Source organism: Mobula birostris, chromosome 3 (assembly GCF_030028105.1).
Source record: "Mobula birostris isolate sMobBir1 chromosome 3, sMobBir1.hap1, whole genome shotgun sequence".
NCBI lineage: Eukaryota > Metazoa > Chordata > Chondrichthyes > Myliobatiformes > Myliobatidae > Mobula > Mobula birostris.
Window position 1 is genome coordinate 95,579,197 of NC_092372.1, and position 23,633 is coordinate 95,602,829.

A 23,633-nucleotide genomic window follows, 5' to 3' on the forward strand; every position below is an offset into this window, starting at 1 on the left:
GAAATCAAGATTTTTGATATAAATTTGTATATTTATGATAAAATTGTAACTTTACAATGTGGGAGAGTCTTGTAACCAAGTACAGTATTTGGGTACATGAGCGTTGGAACTTTAATCAGCAAGTACATCGGTGAATCAATAATCAAATGGTGAGAGGAATTGATAGGAAGGAGAAAACAATTCAGTCAGTTAGTACTGAAATACTAAGGGAACAGACTGCACAATTCAGACCTAACAAATAATTAGTTCAGGTCTTTGTTTGATCTCAGTATTTCTGACAAGGCAGTTATTTAATGTAAACAGAAGTTGTAAGTTAAAAGTATTAAAATCTGTAGAAAAATGAGGGAATGTTAGTAGTCTTAACAACAATTTGATAATCAGGTAGACTGAATAAATTTGGTGTATTTGCCTTTTTTGATGCGAAGATCATTGGTTTAAATCTCACCATAGACCAAATTTTATTTCTGTTTTAGAAGTTGCACTATGAAAATGTCAAAGAGGAATGCATTGCATGCTCTTGTCTTTCCATATACCCATTCCATTGAAATCGATAGAATTAAATGCATGGAGTTCAATACAATTACTTGTATTCTTTTAATTATAATAAATTAAGATGAATATTCTCCCCCATTGTCTTATTGCATGAGACACACAACAGTAGTATCTATGCAAAATTCCTCAAGTAAAGCCTTTCGTTTGGAATGTGTATTTTATTGGCATTCAAAGGGTACAATATCCTATTGAGCTTGGCTATTATTTTGTACTTTAAAGAAAAACTAGTAGTTATTTAATAAATCATTGCTATGCTAGTTTTTCCAAATTACTTTTCTTTATGTACATAAAGTGAGTAATATTTTGCCATTAGATTAATCTGAGCTACAGTAAATCTTGGATTACCCCAAGGAAGTTTGTCATGTGCTTTATGATTTTATAATACCATTTGTTTTTCTCCTTGTTTCCCAGGCCTTTTCCAGAATACACAGAATAAGGGCTTTGGATTTGGTGGTGGATTTGGCACAGGTACAAGCACAGGTCTGGCACCAGGTTTGGTGGCTGGCTCCACACTTGGAGGATTTGGTGGTTTTGGCACTCAACAGCAAAGTAAGTTCTTAGGGAGGCAATTCTCAATAGTTAAGTTTTAGTTTACATGAAACTAACTTGATGTTGAAAAATTATATTGGCAATTAATAACAATTATTCAAAGCTAATTATCGAGAAGTTATATCCTCTGTATGTTGGCATACAGATATCTTGTTGGGAATATTTAAAACAACATGCACCAAATATTGGAGGAACTCAGCAGGTCAGACAGCATCTATGGAAGTTAATAACCATTCTGTGTTTTGGGCTAAGCATCTTCATCAGTTCTGGAAAGGGAGAGGAAGATGCCAAAATAAGAAGGTGGAGGGAGAAGAAGGATAAGATGGAAATTGATAGGTGAAGCCATGTGGGTAGGGAAGGGGGAATGAAGTAAGAAGCTGGAAGACAATAAGTAGAAAAGGCAAAGGACTTGAGAAGGAGGAATCTGATAGGAAAGGAGAGTGGATCTTGGGAAAAAGAGAAGGATGAGGGACACCAAGTGGAGGTGATAGGCAGATAAGGAGAAGAGATAAGAAGTCAGGGTGTGGAAATGAAGAAGAGGGGAGTAGGACAAATCACTGGAAATTGGAGAAATTGATGTTGACCTGCCTATTCACCACCCTTTTGTGCCCCTCCTCTTCCTTTTCTCCCATGATCAACTCTCCTCTTCTATCAGATTCCTTCTTCTCCAGCCCTTTAGCTTTTCTACCTGTCATCTCTCAGCTTCTTAATTTCATCCTCCCCCACCCACCTGTCTTCATCTATCTTCACCTATCACTTTTTAGCTTGTCCTTGTTTCCCTCCACCCACCTCGTTATTCTGACATCTTCCTCTTTCCTTTCCAGTCCTGAGGAAGGGCTTTGGTCTGAAAGATTGATTATTATTCATTTTGACAGATGCTGCCTGACCTGCTGAGTTCCTCCAGTATTTTGTGTGTGTTGCTCTGGATTTCCAGCATCTGGAGAATCTGTTGTATTTTGGGATATGTTTATAACTTATTCTTGTGTTGGGTATCTTTCAAAACTCATGTACACTAGAGGTTCTCTACCTCTTATTCAGCTCACAGGGTTTTCTCATTTTTACTCCAACACCTTCTGTCCCAGAGAAGAAATTTTGTTGTTGTGTATTTATAGCTGGAGGCCTTTTGGGGCAGACGTTGCAGCCTCAAGCTCAGACAGTTCAACTGATCAACACAGCCAGTGCCCTTTCTGCACCCATTCTGTTGGGGGATGAACGTGATGCTATATTGGCCAGGTGGAACCAACTTCAGGCCTTCTGGGGCACAGGAAAAGGCTACTTTCACAATAACTTGGCTCCTGTTGAGTTCACGCAAGAAAATCATTTTTGTCGATTTAAGGTAAAGAAATTTCAACTTCTTTGTGTTTTTTGATACGTTCTTCAAAGCTGAAATTGAAAAGAAGTTAAGGTATTGGTGTTGTGGAGGATGAATGAAGGCAAAAGCTTATTCATAAACACTTTATATTCTTGGTGCAAATGTTGATCTGCCTCTCTACCAGAGGCCTTCAGGTTCAGACCCAGGGAATAATTGTCACAGTTTACTTAAAAGTACATAGTGTCTATTAGCAAGCTTGCATTCTTAGTTGGCAACACAGAGTCCCTGCTCACCGAACTTGAGAAAATCTGCAGCCAAGTGAGCCTAGAATATTGTTTGGAGCTGCTGATATACATTGTTATCACATATAAGGGTAGACCGAGAAGCTTCTCATGAAACAAACAGTTCTTTGTTCATGCATTATTCTCACAGCACGACTTGTCAAGCTGCCAATAAGTCAGTAAGGTTTTAGCCCTTTTAATTCTGCATATAATTCCTCACAACAAAACATGGATGTGAATTTGTCAAAATCCTGACAACGCCATTATCATCAGGAGGCCCTAATTGGTGTACTGTATCTTCAAAAGAGGTGAGCAGTGGTTAATAAAAAAGATGTACATTGGACAAATGGAAAAAGAAACACTTAGTCAGTTGGGATATATTGTGTGGATGTGCAAGGAGCAAGGAATGGAAGTACTGATGTTCAGTCTCCATTGTTACAAAGGGGATCTTTGGTACATTTTATTCTAGTTTGTTATCCTCTGCATTATATGTTTGCCAATGTTGAGCTGGGGACAGTTGCAGAATAACAGACTTTATATTTATGATGGAAATGAGAAGAAACAACAGAGAAAAAAATATTTTTTGATGTGTGAATCACTAATATAATGGAAATCAAAGACTGTACTTGTCAGAGTGGGAGGTACTGGAATGAAGGTTAAGAAAATCTATTTGATCTTCCAGCAATGCAAGTATAATGATTTGAACATCTTTGGTGAGCAATTACTTTCTTTCCCTTTCCAAAGGGAAATAAGAATCCTTCCCTTTGGAGATTCCACCAGTGAGTGTCAAGACTTTGAGACTATTTATTCCAGTTTGGAGAATACTTCAAAACCAATCTAGTTTTCATGGTATCTCAACTGATATGTCATTCCCGCGAGGTGGATCAGAAGTGGGAATTGTGGCTGGCATTTGTCACCCTGATTAATATTAACTAGCTTAACACAGACCAAAAGTCTATATTGGAACTGTGCAATTACCTGCAAAGGCTAAAATGAACCATCTAGCAAACAACAGGAATTCTGCAGATGCTGGAAATTCAAGCAACACACATCAAAGTTGCTGGTGAACGCAGCAGGCCAGGCAGCATCTGTAGGAAGAGGTGCAGTCGACGTTTCAGGCCGAGACCCTTCGTCAGGACTAACTGAAGGAAGAGTGAGTAAGGGATTTGAAAGTTGGAGGGGGAGGGGGAGATCCAAAATGATAGGAGAAGACAGGAGGGGGAGGGATGGAGCCAAGAGCTGGACAGGTGATTGGCAAAAGGGGATACGAGAGGATCATGGGACAGGAGGTCCGGGAAGAAAGACAAGGGGGGGGGGACCCAGAGGATGGGCAAGAGGTATATTCAGAGGGACAGAGGGAGAAAAAGGCCTTATATTCCGTCTGGGTAGCCTCCAACCTGATGGCATGAACATCGACTTCTCTAACTTCCGCTAGGCCCCACCTCCCCCTCGTACCCCATCTGTTACTTATTTTTATGCACACATTCTTTCTCTCACTCTCCTTTTTCTCCCTCTGTCCCTCTGAATATACCTCTTGCCCATCCTCTGGCCCCCCCCCCCCCTTGTCTTTCTTCCCGGACCTCCTGTCCCATGATCCTCTCGTATCCCCTTTTGCCTATCACCTGTCCAGCTCTTGGCTCTATCCCTCCCCCTCCTGTCTTCTCCTATCATTTTGGATCTCCCCCTCTCCCTCCAACTTTCAAATCTCTTACTCACTCTTCCTTCAGTTAGTCCTGACGAAGGGTCTCGGCCTGAAACGTCGACTGCACCTCTTCCTAGAGATACTGCCTGGCCTGCTGTGTTCACCAGCAACTTTGATGTGTGTTGCATCTAGCAAACAATGTTTTTATGAATCTGAGATGATTTTATTTTGTTAAACTTTGCACCATTGATTTTCTGGATGGCTTCAAAGCCAAGCTTTAGTGGCTTTCCTGCTTTTATTCCAGTCTGGAAGTAGCACCGTGCTTAAAGCTGGCATCAGGAGATCACCAAATCATACTATTCTATTCGGTAAAGACTGTCGTTCATATCTGAAATTAATGAGCTTGCAGATTTGGTTAGATTCATTGTGACAAGTCGAAATGAACGACTAATGAAAACCATCTTGTGAACAGGGATTGATATTAATTGTGCTTATACAGTTGGTACTGTGAAAGAGATTTGGTATGAACTACAGTCCATGTTGTTATAAACTTCTGTACTCCCAAGATTTAGTTTATGAAAACATATCAGTAAACATGTTTACATTCATACGGCGGTATTTTTCATCTCCCTGTAGACTGTTGGTTTCAGCTGCATACCTAGTAACAAGGATGAGGATGGTCTGGTAGCTTTGGCTTTTAACAAGAAAGAAGCAGACATTCGAAACCAGCAACAATTGGTTGTGGAAACTTTACACAAGATTCTTGGAGGTTTACAACAAATCATGGTCAATGTTGAAGGAATCCGAGCTCTGCCAGATGACCAGTAAGTGCACTTCACGTATTTGTCAGTGTTATTTTCTGTAACCTTAGTTTAAGGTGAATGGAACTTGGTAACAAGAACATTATCCACTTTCTTTTAGCATTGAGCTTTTCAACATCATGTGAAAAGCACCTGGAATCTGCTCAGTATTTGTTCAGCATTTAAAGTTTATCGTTAATTACAACACAGGTAAAAGATAAATAATGAAGACGCTGTAGTCTGGAACTAAATACGAAGTGCTGGAGGAATCTTGAGTTGAGCAGCATCCTGTGGTGAGGGGGTAGGATTTGAGGACTTTTCAGGTTGAGACTCTGTATTAGGTCTGAAAGATGAATGGAAATCTTCTTTATACCAGTCATCTTCGCTCTCTGCTTTCAGACTTCCCACAGGATCTTGACCTAAAATATCAACAATTCCTCCCCCTGCAAGTGCTCCTCAACCTGCTGAGTTCCTCCAGCACTCTTTTTTTTGCTAAAGGTAGAGAAATACTCTTTATGTTCAGCATTGTATTCTACCTAGACAGATGTAGCACCAATAGAATTAGAGTAACACTGTTTGCTCCAGTGTTTAGTTAACAAAAGCAAAACTCTGCAAGTGCAGCAAGTCTCAAATAAAACAGAAAATGTCGATTGTGCATCATCTTTGGAGGGAGAGAGATAGAGCGAGTTGATAGAGTTGATCTTTCAGATCAGTTGTCCTATTTTCTGTCAGAGGCAGTATTGCTTAAGATATTCCTTTCAATCACCAGCTCGCTCAAAAGAAGGGCCCCCCCAAAACTGACATTTTCCACTTCAGTCTTTCATTTGGCCACTGGCAGATTGCTGAATGTGTTTGGCTGTCCATGCATGTTAAAACATATTTTATTCTCCGGTATTCAGGACAGAAATGGTGATCTACGTTGTTGAACGCTTTCCAAATGGAAACTCCAGAAGAGTCTCAGCAACCAACCTTTTCAATTCACTGGAACAGACTAATATGAAGAATCAGCTGATGCAGTTAGGAGTGGTTGTTGCCCTGCCCAGGACTGAGCTTTCTCCAACCCAGATAAAACAACTGCTGCAGAACCCTCCCACTGGTATGTGGTGCAAATTTGTTGATCTGTCGAACAATTACCCATCCATGGAAATGAATAGATGATTTGGAACATGTTGAAAGGAAAGGGCTGGAGCTTGTTTGAAAATGTCTGTGGATGTTTGCTGGACTCTTGGCTCTTGTATGTGTGATAGCAGTATGATCATAAGGACTTTCTCCTGCAGGGGTCTTGCCAGTCGGAATTTAGGTGCTGCATTTCTTTGGGGGTTTTCTGACTGCGTGTGGATCGTGGACTCGGAGGCCAGTGGCAGAATGCAAAGCCTGCAGCAATTTCCCAGGGCTTAAGGCAGGGAATTCTGCAAGCTCAGTCTGTGCCAGATTAAACCTGGTGTAGGAACAGTAGGTCTGTTCATTTCAGTTGAGAGGAATTACTGTGCAGGACAAGGCTTTTTGGTTGTTTACATATTTATGAATTACTTGTTTACTTCAAATATTTTTACTGTCCTAAATATCTTAATCTTTTTAATTGTTTCTGAACGGTTCTGAGCATCGGAGACGTTCACAAACTTCTTGATGCGTTTGTCAGCTATGTGACCTTGCCAGCTGAGAGTTATTTTTTTCAGCTATATTCTGGGCAAAGTCTTTGTTACGTCTAACTCTGTGATAGTAGTATAATCCTGCTGCTCCACAGGCCCTTGCATATGAGAATTGGGATGGCTTCAGGTGGCACAATGCTTTCAGCAGATCCAGAGAATATCAGTATATTAGCACTTAAGACCCACCTCAATCCTCAGTCTCAACCCTGTCATGGTAAGATAACTTGCACCCTGCTCTGTTGGGAAGGAAATGGATGATGACTTTTCCAAAATATGTTGCCACCTTGTTGCCTACATGTTGACTTTTGGGGAACATTACTACCCTCCAAAGAAATATTCAATGGAAAATGTAAAATTCGGGCTCCGAGAATAATTTCTAGTAAAAATATTGTTTTATGTATAATCTATGATCTTTACTAATTCCTTAGTTTATGTTTATCCTGTTTATTTTGAAAGTTAATATTTATGTTAACATGAAATATTATTTTAATATATTCACTCCTTTTGCCTTGGTTTCAGCAACATTTCTCTCCATGCTGCTAATGGGAGCTAGTGGAAGATTGACTCTTACTCAAAACAGAGAGCTTAAGTGACTGAAAAGCAAGTTTTGCTGCAGTGATAAAGTGTTGCTCAATTATATGGGAAAGTTTTGTCACTCTTAAGGAAACTCTGGGAGTGAATATGACTATTGCCAGTGTCTTTTTCTCTTTTAGGTGTTGATCCAATAATTTGGGAACAGGCTAAGGTTGACAATCCCGATCCTGAAAAGTAGGTTTTGGTGTCTCCTGTCCACAACCTCCTGTATAACCAATATTTTGTTTTATTCCGTGTGCATACAAAATTTTTTGTTGTATAAAAACAGTTGTAATTTTACAGAATTCTCTCTGTATTTTATCAGTAGATGTAATAGCTTTAAACCAAATTATTTGTTTTTCCATTTTGTGGACTTAATAGCTTTCTATTCAGAATTAGTTTAACTTAAAAAAAAGTTCCTTTAGTGTACTTATTTTGCAAAAAGTTAAATATGTTGAACTAGATTTCTTATTATTTTGTTTGTGACCTTCTCCCAAGGCTGATCCCAGTGCCCATGGTTGGTTTTAAAGAATTGCTGAGGAGGCTTAAATTCCAGGAACAAATGACTAAACAACATCAAAGCAGACTGGATGTGAGTGAGTTGGGATTGTATTTTTGAAAAGATTTATATGCCTCTGTTGACTCATTGAGCCTTTAGTAAGCCTGAAAACAGGAATGTGGGTAATTCAGAGTATTTCAAAATAATTTAGTTTGTGTTTCTATTTAGAGGTGGCAATAGTTGCATTGCAAATTTGATAATCCTGTTTAAATCTGCTTGAACTGACCAGTTTATTTGTTATTAATTGAGCTGCCTCATAGTTCAAGAGCCTCTGTGTTCATCCAACCCCATCTGCTTTCTGTGCATAATTTCAATGTTATTGCAATTAGCAGAGTTTTCCTTGGGGGAGAATATCAGAAAATAATAGGCATGCTTTTTCTTTCCTGTTTCCATGTTTCCTATAGTCATTTATTATTGCCTATGATCCAGTGGTTTATGAAAGATGTGGCAGAAGGTTTCAATGCTTAAAAAGAAAGCTAGTTTTGATAATGTGGAGCCTAGTATAATTTTTTAAATGATTGGATTGCTGGAGCATCAGACAGATTAGTATTTAGCGGCCTGTCCAGCAGCTTTGGGCCTGTATTCAAGGAGTGGTGAATCTGGAATGCTCTGCCACAGATTCCTGATTGGTCAGGGCATCAAGGGATCAGCCATGGTGAAATGGTGGAGTGGACTCGATGGGCTGAATGGCCTAATTCTGCTCCTATGTCTTATGGTCTTATGTTGATTACAGTTGTTGTATCTGAACAACTAAAAGTTTGAGCTTTGGGACTATGGCAATTGGTCTTTTACACATCAGAAAAATCGAAGGAATAGAAGTCACTGGATAAGCTTTTGACATTCCATGTCTGACCGTATCACCTCCTTCCTCCTATACAGATTATATCTGAGGATGTAAATGAACTGCAGAAAAACCAGGCCACAACTGTAGCGAAAATTGCTCAGTACAAGAGAAAGCTAATGGACCAAGCTCATAAAGTTTTACAGGTAATGTAATGGAATTGTTATTTGTGTCTGACAATGTTAAAACATTTTTAAAAAGGCTACTTCATGGATTATTTTGAGAGGCCTGTTCTGATTTTAATTATCTCTGTGGAGTTTTTTGAAGGCACTGCAGAATAAAAGTCTTCCAGTACACCTGAAGTGTTTTGGTTCTCATCAATCTTCCAAGGATCTCGCCTACCTACACCTTTTCTATTTTCAGTCATCAAATGTTTCGCCATAACTATTTCTGAAATACTGAGAATCATTCTTCGCTCTCCATGCTGTCTTTCAGTTTGAGGGGTTGAGGGGCCTCATTTTGTTGTGAAAGTAAGTTAATCTCTTTAGACCAGCACCCATCGGCAAGAGTCTTGTGCACTGGATAACTCATTGATATACAAGGTGAAACCTGACTATATGTTAGCAGTGGTCAAATAATTCATGTGTGCATTAGAGTTCTGAATCAGTTGCACATTGTGAAGGTAGTTAAGATCTAAATTGGAAGTTAAAAATCTGAAAGGCCTAGACACTAGATAGAGAGAGAATGTTTCTCTTTGCAGGAGAAACTAGAACCAAGGATCACATTTTAAAATCTATTAAGACTCAGATGAGATTTTCTTTCCCCGAAGGTACTTGTCTTCCAAAGCGTATTGGACTCTTGGTAAGAAATGGCTGTAACAGAGTTGAAGTTGCAGTCTGTTTATCTGTGATCTTGTTGAATGACTGATCAGGCTTGAAGTACCAATTAATTTATTCTGCCTCCTAGTTCATCTGGGAGATTTTCTAATAATGTTGATTGAAAAATGACGATGCCTCAGAACAGTTGGACTAACTTGATTTAGGTTGGGCAAACTTGAACTGTCTCCTCTAGAGCTTTGGAGGCTAATAAAAGTAGGTAAAATTAATGAGGCATAGATAAGATAGACAGAGTGTTTTTGAAGTGTGGAAATAACAAATGCAAGAGAATAAGATAAGAGAAGATTTGCGAGACAAGTTAGAACTGTAGATGCCTGGAATGTACTTCCAGGGAGGTGATGGAAACAGACGGAATAGCAATGTCTAAGGTACAGTTAGGCAGGCAGATGGGATTGGCATAAAAATTGTGCATCGAGGGGCCTGTTCCTGAGATGTACTGTCCTAATGCTTGCTCTTTGCTGAAATAATGGGAGAGGTGCAAAGTTTTGAGGAGACGGTGGGGCAGGAGGAAGAGAGAAATAAACTGCCATCAGGCTAGTCATAGTCATACTTTATTGATCCCGGGGTGAAATTGGTTTTCATTACAGTTGCACCATAGATAATAAATAGTAATAAAACCATAAATAGTTAAATAGTAATATGTAAATTATGCCAGTAAATTATGAAATAAGTCCAGAATCAGCCTATTGGCTCAGGGTGTCTGACCCTCAAGGGAGGAGTTGTAAAGTTTGATGGCCACAGGCAGGAATGACTTCCTATGACGCTCTGTGTTGCATCTCGGTGGAATGAGTCTCTGGCTGAATGTACTCCTGTGCCCACCCAGTACATTATATAGTGGATGGGGGACATTGTCCAAGATGGCATGCAACTTGGACAGCATCCTCTTTTCAGACACCACCATGAGAGAGTCCAGTTCCATCCCCACAACATCACTGGCCTTATGAATGAGTTTGTTGATTCTGTTGGTGTCTGCTACCCTCAGCCTGCTGCCCCAGCACACAACAGCAAACATGATCGCACTGGCCACCACAGACTTGTAGAACATCCTCAGCATCGTCCGACAGATGTTAAAAGGACCTCAGTCTCCTCAGGAAATAGAGACGGCTCTGACCCTTCTTGTAGACAGCCTCAGTGTTCTTTGACCAGTCCAGTTTATTGTCAATTCGTATCCCCAGGTATTTGTAATCCTCCACCATGTCCACACTGACCCCCTGGATGGAAACGGGTCACCGGTACCTTAGCTCTCCTCAGGTCTACCACCAGCTCCTTAGTCTTTTTCACATTAAGCTGCAGATAATTTTGCTCACACCATGTGACAAAGTTTCCTACCGTAGCCCTGTATTCAGCCTCATCTCCCTTGCTGATGCATCCAACTATGGCAGAGTCATCCGAAAACTTCTGAAGATGACAAGACTCTGTCCAGTAGTTGAAGTCCGAGATGTAAATGGTGAAGAGAAAGGGAGACAAGACAGTCCCCTGTGGAGCCCCAGTGCTGCTGATCACTCTGCCGGACACAGTGTTGCAAGCACTCGTACTGTGGTCTGCCAGTCAGGTAATCAAGAACCCATGACACCAGGAAAGCATCCACCTGCATCGCTGTCAGCTTCTCCCCCAGCAGAGCAGGGTGGATGGTGTTGAACGCACTGGAGAAGTCAAAAAACATGACCCTCACAGTGCTCGCTGGCTTGTCCAGGTGGGCGTAGACACGGTTCAGCAGGTAGATGATGGCATCCTCAACTCCTAGTCGGGGCTGGTAGGCGAACTGGAGTGGATCTAAGTGTGTCCTGACCATAGGCCGGAGCAGCTCCAGAACAAGTATCTCCAGGGTCTTCATGATGTGGGAGGTCAATGCCACCGGTCTGTAGTCATTGAGGCCGCTGTGGCGCTGCATCTTCGGCACAGGGACGAGGCGGGACGTCTTTCACAGTACAGGAACCCTCCGGAGCCTCAGGCTCAGGTTGGATACTTGGCGAAGTACTCACATAGCTGACGGGCACAGGCTTTGAGCACCCTGGTACTGACGCCATCCGGTCCTGCAGCCTTGTTTGGGTTGAGATGTTTCAGCTGTCTTCTCACCTGTTCAGCTGTGAAGCCCACCGTGGTGATTTCATGTGGGGAAGGGGTATAGTCATGAGAGCAGGGTGAGGGACTGTGAGGAGGGGTAGGAGGGGAGAGTGGAATATGTGTTGGTTGGGGGCCGACAACAGATGGCTCATGTGGGGGATGGGCAGGGGCCACAATGTCAAATCTGTTAAAGAACAGGTTAAGTTCGTTGGCCCTGTCCACACTGCCTTCAGCTCCTCTGTTGCTAGTTTCCCGGAACCCCAGTGATGGTCCTCATCCCCCTCCAGACCTCTCTCATGTTGTTCTGCTGGAGTTTCCACTCAAGCTTCCTCCTGTACCTGTCTTTAACCTCCCTGATCCTGGCTCTCAGGTCCCTCTGTATTGCCCTCAGCTCCTCCCTATTTCCATCTCTAAACGCCCTCTTTTTAGCGTTCAGGATGTCCTTAATGTCTTTTGTTACCCATGGCTTGTTATTTGAATAACAAAGGACAGTTCTTGTCGGAACATTGCAGTCCACACAGAAGTTGATGTAATCAGTGATGCACTCTGTGAGCCCATCGATATCCTGTCCATGTGGCTCACAGAGTGCCTACCAGTCTGTCACCTCAAAACAACCCAGGAGCGCCTCATAAGCCTCCTCCGACCATTTTCTGTCCTCAAGGTTGCAGGTTTATCTTCACCGGAGGCACGTAGCAGGGTTTTAGATGCACCAGGTTGTGATTTGACCTTCCCAGTGGGGGGAGGGGAGAGGAGCTGTACACATCCTTAACGTTAGCGTACATCAAATCCAGAGTCCTCTCCCCTCTGGTTGTATAGCTCACATACTGCATGAATTTGGGCAGTGTTCTAGCCATGGTAACATGGTTGAAGTCACCTGAGATGGTAATGAGGGCACTTGGGTGCTGGGTTTGTAATCTGGCTATGACGGTGTAAATGATGTTACACACCGACGTTGGGTTGGCAGAGGGAGGGATGTACACAACAACCACAATTGCATGCGAGATTTCCCTTGGCAAATAATATGGCTGGAGTCCAACAGCAAAAAGTTCAATATCCAGGCTACAAACACGTTCCTTGATCGTAATATGCCCAGGATTGCACCATCTGTTGTTTACCAGAACCGCAAGCCCCCCTCCTTTACGCTTACCACTCTCAGTGCAATTCTGGTCAGCTCGAACGGTCCGGAAGCCTTCTATGGAAACACTTTGATTGGGTATGTCCTCGTGCAGCTACGTCTCAGTAAAACACATGACACTGCTCTCCTGAAATGCTCTCTGACTCCTGACAAGTGCCGTCAGTTCGTCCATTTTATTCCCCAGCGATCTCACATTTCCCATGATGAGAGAGGGGAGACACGGCTAGCCAAGACCCAATGCAGACACTATAGACCAGCGGTCCCCAACCACCGGACCGCAAAGCATGTGCTACCGGGCCGTGAGGAAACAATATAATTTGGCGATATGAGTCAGCTGCACCTTCCTCATTCCCTGTCACACCCACTGTTGAGCTATTATGCATGCGAGGTCATGACCCGTGCATCATCCGTGTCAGCGTGGGAAGGAGATCAACTCCTCGAGCTTGCAAATGACGATGGGCTGAAAAGCATATTTGACATAACACCTGTGCTGGCATTCTGGATCAAAGTCAAAGCTGAATATCCTGAGATAGCCACGAAAGCACTGAAAACGTTGCTTCCATTTCCAACATATCTCTGCAATGAATGCAACGAAAACTAATTTGCGGAATAGACTGGACATAAGGAACCCCCTTTGAGTATCGCCGTCTCCCATCACCCTTCGATGGGACCGTCTTGTTGCAGGAAAACAAGCCCAGGGCTCCCACTGATACAGCGATATTGGTGTGTTGCATTGATGTTATATGTTCATACGGGGGAAATATGTGCTGTGTGTTTAATATCCAAACGTTACTTAAAATGTTATGATGCTATTGACTTATAAGTAACTTATATAACCATATAACAATTACAGCATGGAAACAGGCCATCTCTGCCCTTCTAGTCCGTGCCGAACGCTACTGTCACCTAGTCCCGCTGACCTGCACTCAGCCCATAACCCTCCATTCCTTTCCTGTCCATATACCTATACAATTTTTCTTTAAATGATAATATCGAACCTTCCTTTACCACTTCTACTGGAAGTTCGTTCAACACCTACTTCAAGCTCCCCTGATAATTGACTTATCACTATATTCATGTGAGGAAAATATGCGCTGTGTGTTTATTATTAAATTCGTTAGATAAACCCTTTTTGAAACAAAATTGAGTGTATTAGCCACTTATCACCTAAATTCCGGTTGGGATTAACACCCCCCCCCCCCCCACACCCCCGAACAGAATCCAAAAAGGATTTGCAGAAGAAAAAATCGGCAGGTCATGACGCACATGTGCACTGGTGCCCGCGCAAGGCTTCATGGTCATTGTAGTCTTTTTCAGGGTAAACACAACGTACAGTATTTGACTGCTCCTCTTGTCCGTTGGCAACCCTACCCGCCCCCCCACCGGATCGGACGGTCCGCAAGAATATTGTCAATATTAAACCGGTCCGCAGTGCAAAAAAGGTTGAGGACCCCTGCTATAGACTAACTGCATTCTTCTGTGCTCAATTTGTATACAGTAATCCTGTGAGTAATTTCAAAGTTAAGTTGGAAGGGAGGTAATGTTTGTAATCTTTTACAAGATAATTTCTCAAGCCTGTTGTTTTTTTTTAAATTTTCTAGGTTTTAATTAAGCAGGAAATCCAGAGGAAAGCTGGTTATGCTATTCAGGCAGAGGAAGAGCAGCTTCGTGTACAGTTAGATACTATACAGTGTGAACTAAATGCACCTACCCAGTTTAAGGTACGGAAATTGGAGGAAGTATTACAGATCTTGGAAATCTGAAGCAATAACAGAAAATGCTGGAAGTATTCCACAGGTTAAACAGCATCAACATGTGGTGAACAGTCGATGTTTCAGGTCAAGGTTTCTTCATTTGAATTGGAAAAGGGAGAAGACAAGTGTAGTTGAAGTTGCAATTCAGAGCTTGTTTTTCTCCCCTCATTTTTTTCCATTCTGATGAAGGGTCATTACCCTGAAATATAGACTCTTTCTCTCCCCAAAGCTGCCACCAGACCTTCCAGCAGGTTCTGTTTGTAAACTACAAAGGACTTGATTCCCAGATGTTAACAAATTTCACAACATTGCCAGTGATATTAAACCTGATTCTGATTCTGAATTCATTGTAAGAAAGTCAGAACATTTTACTGTGAATTTTTAAAAGGGTGATTGTGAAGAAATGTAAACAGTGAATGCAATATGTTTCAATAATAGCATTTATGTGCAGGGCCGTCTAAATGAATTAATGTCTCAGATAAGGATGCAGAATCATGTTGGAGCTGTCAGATCAGAGGAGAGATATAGTGTGGATGTCGATCTCCTGGGAGAAATCAAGCAGGTATATTTTTCCTCATTTACTCCAGAGAAGTTCATGGTCTAAAAGTTTTATTGAAATTTGAATATGAATAATTATTGCACAGAATAGTCATTGATGTTGTAGTGTTCAGTCTTTCATGTCTTTCTTTTGCTGCATTAGAAGGTAAAATGACAACTTTAAGCAGCTTTGCATTAAAAAGTTTACAAACCAGCAGCACAATGCCAACCTGAAGAATTTTCACATTTAAAATTTTTAGTTTCCATTGTTATTTAACTTCTGTCAAATATTGTTCTGGACCAGCTGGTCATCAAAAGAAAATATGCTCACAAGTAACAAATCAGCTGTGAATAATCATTACTAATGTAGCCCATTTTTCTTCCTAGCACCTGAAATTACAGCAGGAAGGATTGAGTCATTTAATCAGTGTTCTGAAAGAAGATTTGGAAGATGTGAAGCTAATTGAGCATGGTCTTAGTGAGAGTGTTCATATTCGACGTGATCTTCTCAGTTGATGTAATACCCTGTGGTTCAAGATATCTTTCTCCCTGTCCAAGTTTATTTGAATAATCCTACCTCCATCTCCATTTTTATAAACCAGAAATCTGATGAAAGAGCCGGGGTGGGGGGGGGAACCTCTTGTTCTTCATCTAATGTTGCAGCCATGTTCCAGCTTCGGGAATTCTGTTGTTTACTGCAAGGTGTGTTGTTATCCTAGTGAGCAACTGGATACAAATCCTTGCAATAGAAATTAATAACTGACTATGTAAAGCATGTTTAAAACTATACCCTATAAATGACTGTTTGCGGTAATGAGAGATGAAGATTTGAAACTCTGCAGTCTTTGGCTGGCTTTACCCCAGTTATTTTAAATGGATTGGACATTATCTACTAATTCCGCAAATAGCAATTTCTTAATTCATTTGTTACAATTTTGAGTGTAAGATCACAATGAATTTCCCGTTGAATGCAACACTTTGAGGCAGTTTTTAAAAATATTGCTCTTAGTACCAGACTTGCATTTAACAGGAATAGCTGTCAGTACTGACTAAGTCAGGAACAAATTGGGAATTGTTTATATATTTTTTAAACGCATCAGATGTTTTGCTGAGATATGTGTACCTTTAGCTGCTCTGAATAAGTTTGAACAGCTTTTGAAAACTTGACCTTGGTTTGCTATGAATGAGAAAAATTTGAAATATTCTTTATTGGATGTAATAAAAGCTTTGAAAACTGGAATGTTAACAATTATGTTTAAACATGCCAGAGAATCACATGCTGGATATACGGTATAATCCCAGTTTATTGTTTTTAATTATACAAGGTTATTTATACAAACGTATTATCAGAAGGAGCCCTGAGCATTGGGTTTGCTTTTGGAAGAATTGACTATTTTCCAAACATACTAGTTATGATATTTCTCATCTTAGTGCATCTAGGCCCTTTTTCAGTTCAACACATAATTTAATTTATGTCAGTCAGCTTTACAAATCATCCTGCTGTGTGATTTGCACCCAGTAATGGTCACTGAAACGTACTTTGAAATGGAGTGATAATTGTGAACCATAAATCAGTCAAGGATCTCAAATCAAGAATTGCATTTAATCTGTTAAATGTTTGAAATAATTATGCAAAGAGGAAGTTGATTATAAATAAACAAGTTGCTTTAATAACCTTCTGCTTCAGATTGTAATTTTAATTTCATAATCCAGGTGCAGTTTTATTATTTTAAATGTGAATTTTCCCTCGTGCCAGCTCCTTCAATTCTTTGTACTGACTGGATTAGTCCAAGCTAGGAAATTCTGACTGACACTTGTCAGGTGATTTACTCCAATTTATCTTGGTAACGTGGTCAGTCAGGTTTATTGTTAAATGCACAAGTGTACATTCAGTGGCCAGTTTATTAAGTACCTCCTGTACCAAATAAAGTGGCAACTGAGTATATATTTGTGGTCTTCTGCTGCTGCAGCCCATCCACTTCAAGTTTTGATGTGTTGTGCATTCAAAGGTGCTCTTCTGCAAACCGGGGTGGTTATTTAAGTTGCTGTCTGCTTCCTGTCGGCTTGAACCAGTTTGGCTGCTCTCCTCTGACCTTTCTCATTCACAAGGCATTTTTACTCACAGAACTGCCACTTACTGAATTGTTTTTTTTTCATGCCATTCTCTGTAAACTCTAGAGACAGTTGTGCATGAAAATACCTGGAGATGAGCTGATTCTGTGATATTCAAATCACCCCATCTGGCACAAACAAGCATCCCATAGTCAAAGTAACTTGGATCACATTTCTTCCCCATTCTGATGTTTGGTTTGAACCACTTGACCACGTCTGCATGCTTTTATGTGTTGAGATGCTGCCACATGATTGGCTGATATTTGCATTAACGACCAGGTGTACCTAATAAAGTGACCATTGAATTGATGTATTGATGCAATGAGAAACTTACTAGTAATGTAAAGTATACATGAAACACCATAATTAAAACAAAAACAAACAGCATCCATTGTAGTGCAAAGTGATCCTTGTGTTGCTATACTAAAGTAGTGATTAGGGTTGTGGACATTAATTCAAGAAATGAACAGTTAAGGGAAATAGCTGTTCCTGAAACTGGTGGTGTGGACTTCATACTCTGTGCCTCCTGCCCAGTGGTAGCTATGAGCAAATGGCATATTGAGGAATTTTGATGCAGTACTAGACCATGATGCAACCAGTCAGGATACTTTCCACAGTACATCTGTAGGAGTTTGTTAAAGTTCTTAGTGACATACTGAACCTCTTTAACCTAAGAAATCAGAAATACTTGAGTGCCTTCCTTGCGATTGCATTTACTGTACGTGCTGAGTCTAGAACAGGTTATTCAATAGTGCCCAGGAACTTCAAGCTGCTGAGTTTCCCTGGCAATCCAACAATGTCAACTGGCGCATGTTCATCTTTCTCCCCTTCCTGAACTCAACGACTGGCTCTTTAGTTTCACTGACTTTGAGTGAGAGATTGTGCGGCACCACTCAACCAGAAGTCCTGTCTCACTCCTGTACGCTGACTCAACATCATCCAACACACTGGTGTCATCAGTGAATTTGTATATGGCATTGAAGCTGTGCATAGCCACACGTGTGTGTGTGTGAGTGCATGTGTGTGTGTGTGGTGTAGCATGCAGCCTTGAGGTGCAACTGTGTTGATGGATAGCAAAGAGGTGTTGTTACCAATCCTCACTGAATGAAATCTGATGAAATCAAGGATCCAATTGTAAAGGGAGGCACAAAGGCCTAGATATTGAATCTAAATGTTGGTTTTTTGGCAAGAGTGAAGGCGGGAAGGGGTGAACTGTATTCCTTTGCTTACACTTTCTAAATTTTCTTGGGCACATGGAACAGTACAGCACAGTACAGGCCCTATTGTTGTGCCAACTTCCAACCTGCTCTAAGATAAATTTAACCCTTGCCTCCCACATAGAGCTCCATTTATCTTTCATCCATGTGCCCATCTAAGAGACTCTTAAATGTCTCTAATGTATCTGTTTCTACTGCCACCCACAACAGTGCATTCCACACACTTGCCACTCTCTGTGTTTAAAAAAAGATTACTTACCTCTGACATTCCCCCTATACTTTATTCTTAACACCTTAAAATTATGCCCTCATATTAGCTGTTGCTGCCCTTTAGGGAAAAATGTCTTGGCAGTCTGCTCCATCTATGCCTCTTGTATTATGCACCTCCATCAAGTCACTTCCCATCCTCCTTGTTCCAAAGTGAAAAGCTCTAACTCACTCAAACTATCCTCATAAGAAACACTTTATAATCCAGGCAGCATCCTGGTAAATCTTCTCTGCACTTCTTTAAAGCATCCACATCCTTCCTCTAATGAGGTTACCAGAACTGAACACAATACTTCAAGTGTTATCTAACCAGAGTTTTATAGAACTGCAACATTTCCTCATTGGTCTTGAACTTAATTCCCCAACAAGTAACCCATTGTGATTTTAAGGTTTGAGGGTGATTGTAATGATATGTGCAGAAAATGGAAAGGACTAGGATAAGGGTAGTCCACGCAACAGAGAAGTATAGTTGCCTGATGATAAAGAAATTGTCAGCTCTGGTATGATAAGTGGCAACAGTACAGATATAAAGGTCTCAAAATGAATATAGTCCAGGGAGCTGTGGAAGCTGGTGATCATTAGCCCATGAACTGAGATAGATTATTTTCAGCATTTCTATTTTTAATTCAGTCCTTGCAATTGGATTTATCGACCAGACGGAAAGCTTCAAGGAACTCATTAATGTCGATGCTTCCATCCTTATTGAAGTCCATGCTGCGAGCCAGATTACTAATTGCTTCATCGCTTAACTCAATCTTAGGGTGAGAACTAAGGAGTTTCCATGTTTTTTTAAATTCCTCATATGAGATCTGGCCTGTCACAAACACAAGAAAGTACAGTTTATACTTTGGCCCTAATCCAAGCATAGGCACAATTCGAGTTATATTTTTAATTTTATCATCGTCTTCTACTTCTCCACCCATCCCACCTCCCCAAAATGTCTACAACATCTTGCTGGTGTGCATTTTTTTACCTTTTGATCTATTAATACTGATTATATCAATTGCACCTTATTTTGAGAATGACATTGATTAGTTAGTTATCTGTATAATTTTAGTTGAAGGTAGATTCTCTCTCAAGATCCAGTGCCGACCTGATTTTCCCAATCCACTCACATGTTAAAATTCCCCACAATTATCATAATACAGTACTGCCCTTCTGACAAGCCTTTTCTATTTCCGGTTGTAATTTGTAGTCCACATCCCTGCAGCTGTTTGGAGGCCTGTATATAACTGCCATCAGGGTCCTTTTACCCCTGCGATTTCTTAGCTCAACCCATAAAGATTCTGCACCTTCCGATCCTATGTCACCTCTTTCTAATGATTTAATATCGTTTCTTACCAATAAAGCCACGCCTCCCCCTCTGCCTATCTTCCTATCCTTCCGATACACTGTGTATCCTTGGACATTACAGTTTCACAAGTTGAGGATCTAGCTAGCAATAGATTAACAAGTAATTTTGTACATTTGCACTCAATTCTTTAGTGTTCTTTGAAATAGTTGTACTGATCATCCTATCATTAATCCCTTTGCCAACTACACAGTAATAATTCTAGGGTTTTGCTGGGCATGCATCTGAGGCGCAAATTTTTTCCTAAATACTGTAGTCTCGGAAAGAGATGGATCTTTTCTTCTAAAACTTACCAGAGTTGTCACTGTCAATAATTCGAAAAATAGTTTCCAGTTCAGACATGCTTTTGTAAAGCATTTCCAGCAGACTGGGTTGTACGTGCTGCAGAAAATAGAGGTTTTTTTCTTTAAGATTCTGCCTGGTGATCAGCAGCTATTACAAGTTAAATTGTCTAGCTGGTCAATTAAAATTTTCATTCTTTGCGGTCTCATACTTGTCAACTTCCATAAAATCCACCAGCTGTGTATCCTCTGAGGACTGAATTGGTTTAACTCTACAACTCCACTAACACTGCTTTTGCTCATCCAGACCGAACCTCAGCAATTCTGATTCTTGTCACTGCTTTGTTCTTACTGCCTTAAAATCTGATGCAGCTTTTTGTTACCCTTTGGAAAATGTACTGATCTCAATCAAATGACGTCCTTGCTAATGATGCAGCCCTCCCTCAGCATTGCGCTGGTACCAACCCAGATGACAATAACTTAATGTTGATTTTTTTGGTTTTGCAATATCAACAGCCATTTCCAACAAAAGTAGGCCACTTGGTCATTCATCTCATTTCATGTTATATTTACTAATATATGAGTTCCTGTTTTCTAACTTCATCTATTATGTCAAGATAATGTCCTCATGACTTAATAACCACTACATAAAGTTATTTCATCTTAAGAATGTTTTCATGCATAGTGAAAGCAGAATGTGCAATACATTTTTCTTACCTGCACAATGGGTTTCTCCTGGGCAAGGTCATCAAACCATAAATAAAAATTCAGAAGACCATTGGGAGCACTAGGCACAAGTTGGGATCGCAAGACACGCCAAGGCAGACCCAGACCCAAAATGGATTCAAGAGCATTTGCCCAGTCATTCAGGGATATTTTACCTATGTGTTAGAAAACAATACTTGGTGAGATATTTTGTGCCAACTTTATAAGACATTTAGTTTTTAAATTGAGGTGATGGGTGCAATAGCTGACACTATTATTCCTGTAGGGGATTCTCGCTACATTATCTGTACTAATTTAGTTTATGCCTACAATCTGTGGAGGATGGAACATAAAGGACAATGCATTATCTACAGCACAGACTCTTTATCCTTGAAGCTGTATGCATACTTCACGTACGATGATAACATCTGTGCTTGAAGCTTTTGGGTTAGGTGTTGTTATTATTTCAATGGTTCAATGGTCCAATTCAATATCAGAGAATGAATACAGTATACAACCTGAAATTCTTACTCTCTGCAGACATCCACGAAACACAAGAAAACTCCAAAGAGTGAATGGCAGGAAAACGTTAGAGCCCCTAAGTCCCTCTTCCCCCTTCCCATGCACAAGCATCAGCAAAAACATCACCCCGCCCCCATCTGCCTCAACAAAAACATCAACCCTCCCCCCATCTGCCTCAGCAAAAACATCAACCCTCCCCCCATCTGCCTCAGCAAAAACATCAACCCTCCCCCATCTGCCTCAGCAAAAACATCACCCCTCCCCCATCTGCCTCAGCAAAAATATCAACCCTCCCCCCCCACCTGCCTCAGGAAAGAGCATCAGCCCCCTCCCCCACTCGATTTTTCATCAGGTCAAAGTAATTCTTTTAAATGGAATGAAAACATTGGATTAATCACAAAAATCAGATTCTAGAACATACTTTCTGACATATACAAATAATCTGGAGCCTGGAAATTCACTTTTTAAAACATCCTTGTGTACTGAGTAATTATGCTTAATGCTTGTGAAAAAAATCTAGTTAAGATAACCCCTGTATAACTTATGCAACAGCACAAAATGCTGGAGGAACTCAGTAGATCAGGCAGCATCTATGGAAAACTTAGATTACATAACTGCTTTGCTTTTGGCAGAGCTTAACAGTGCTATACAGATTTGATTTCTATTGCAGTGAGAGTCAGCAGAAAGTTGGCTGTTTAATAAATAAAATGTGCTCAGTACTGAATTATACAATCAATCATTTGGCCATAAAAATTTCAACTTATCAGAAATAATTTTTTTTTAAAATCTGCAACTGGACCTTTGTGAGCTTACCTGTTTTATCCTCGTCATAATGCTTAAAAGCACTGATGAGATCCGATTTGTGGGCAAAAATTTTCTCTCGCAGAGCTCCCAGTGCTGACCTCTCAATCGTGCTCACTCTGGGTTTATAACAAAAGTCATACCAAATTACGGATCAAGATACGTTTGCACGTCCAGTAAAACAAAATGAAAAATAATACAGAGTGAGTACTCACAATCTTTGAAGCAGAAACAGCTGAAACTATTCAGCAGTCATACAGCATCTCAGAGAGAAACTTAATATTTCAGGTCAATAATTTTCTATCAGACCATACTAGCATCTTCCCTCTTCCTTTTCAGCCTGATGAAGGGTTTTGGGCTGAAACAGCAAGTGTTCATTTTCCATCCATAGATGTTGCCTGAATTCCGCCAGCTTTTAGTGTGTGTTGCTCCAGATGCCAGCACCTGCACTCTCTTGTGACACAGCAGTTATGAAGAAGGGTGTAATTAGAAGCCCAGCAACTTTAGGATAAGGTGGGAGTAAAACAGCTTGAATATGCTCTCTTCTCATACTACCATTGGGTAGGAGTTATATGAACCTGAAGACCCACACTCACCAATTCAGAATAGCTTCTTCCCCTCCACCATCAGGTTTCTGAATGGCCCATGAATACTTTATTCCTTTCTTTAGCTCTATTTATTTTTTGTAATTTGTTATAGATTTTATGTCTTTGCATTGTACTGTTGCTGCAAAACAAGTTTCACCTCATCCAAAACCATGATAATAAATCTGATTCTGATTTAATTGTTGTACAGCATTCCCAAATTTCCTCTTATAACTTGAGGACTTTATTCTGAAGATCTTAGCCTTTATTACCCTGGTCTGCGATTAGACCCATTGTTCTAGAGTTGCAATACAATACTGTGAGATGAGCTTGTATTATTTAGTTTGACTAAGTTTTGAGTGTCACGTTACTCAGAATGCATTAGGATCCTTGGAAAACCAACATAATAACAATTGTAGGCCGTATCTCGGGTCATGATGAGTTTGAGTACAGCGAGGAAATTAAGAACCTGATGGCACGGTGTGAAGACAATAACCTATCTCTCAACATCAGCAAGATGAAGGAATTGGTTGTTGACTTCAAAAGGAGTAGCGGACCGCATGACCCAATTTACATCGGTGGTGTGCAAGTGGAACAGGTCAAAAGCTTTAAGTTCCTAGGGGTCAATATCACAAATGACCTGACTTGGTCCAACCAAGCAGAGTTCAATGCCGAGAAGGCCCACCAGTGCCTTTACTTCCTGAGAAAA

General features: G+C 40.7%; 2 protein-coding genes across 7 annotated transcripts in view; one reads left to right on the forward strand and one right to left on the reverse strand.

Annotated features, from left to right (window-relative positions):
• Positions 1 to 17,574, forward strand: part of nup54 (nucleoporin 54) — an 80,638-nt gene extending 63,064 nt beyond the window's left edge. For 2 of the 4 annotated variants that reach the window (XM_072253084.1, XM_072253086.1), the window contains 10 exons: positions 964 to 1,101; positions 2,214 to 2,437; positions 4,973 to 5,160; positions 6,036 to 6,232; positions 7,499 to 7,553; positions 7,857 to 7,950; positions 8,797 to 8,904; positions 14,395 to 14,514; positions 14,999 to 15,109; positions 15,472 to 17,573. In XM_072253084.1, the coding sequence (XP_072109185.1) occupies positions 964 to 1,101; positions 2,214 to 2,437; positions 4,973 to 5,160; positions 6,036 to 6,232; positions 7,499 to 7,553; positions 7,857 to 7,950; positions 8,797 to 8,904; positions 14,395 to 14,514; positions 14,999 to 15,109; positions 15,472 to 15,600 (1,364 nt within the window). In that variant the 3' untranslated portion in view covers positions 15,601 to 17,573. Of the gene's footprint in view, positions 1 to 963; positions 1,102 to 2,213; positions 2,438 to 4,972; positions 5,161 to 6,035; positions 6,233 to 7,498; positions 7,554 to 7,856; positions 7,951 to 8,796; positions 8,905 to 14,394; positions 14,515 to 14,998; positions 15,110 to 15,471 lie in introns of all 4 variants that reach the window. The other 2 variants (XM_072253088.1, XM_072253085.1) reach the window with 2 other exon arrangements.
• The window catches only part of LOC140195182 (serine/threonine-protein phosphatase with EF-hands 2-like), a 58,727-nt gene continuing 51,448 nt past the window's right edge, over positions 16,355 to 23,633 (reverse strand). For 2 of the 3 annotated variants that reach the window (XM_072253082.1, XM_072253080.1), the window contains exons 14-17: positions 22,353 to 22,459; positions 21,030 to 21,193; positions 20,325 to 20,412; positions 16,355 to 19,494 (exon numbers count right to left, since the gene is read on the reverse strand). In XM_072253082.1, coding sequence (XP_072109183.1) covers positions 19,307 to 19,494; positions 20,325 to 20,412; positions 21,030 to 21,193; positions 22,353 to 22,459 — 547 coding nt within the window. In that variant the 3' untranslated portion in view covers positions 16,355 to 19,306. The remainder of the gene's footprint in view (positions 19,495 to 20,324; positions 20,413 to 21,029; positions 21,194 to 22,352; positions 22,460 to 23,633) is intronic. The other variant, XM_072253083.1, reaches the window with a different exon arrangement.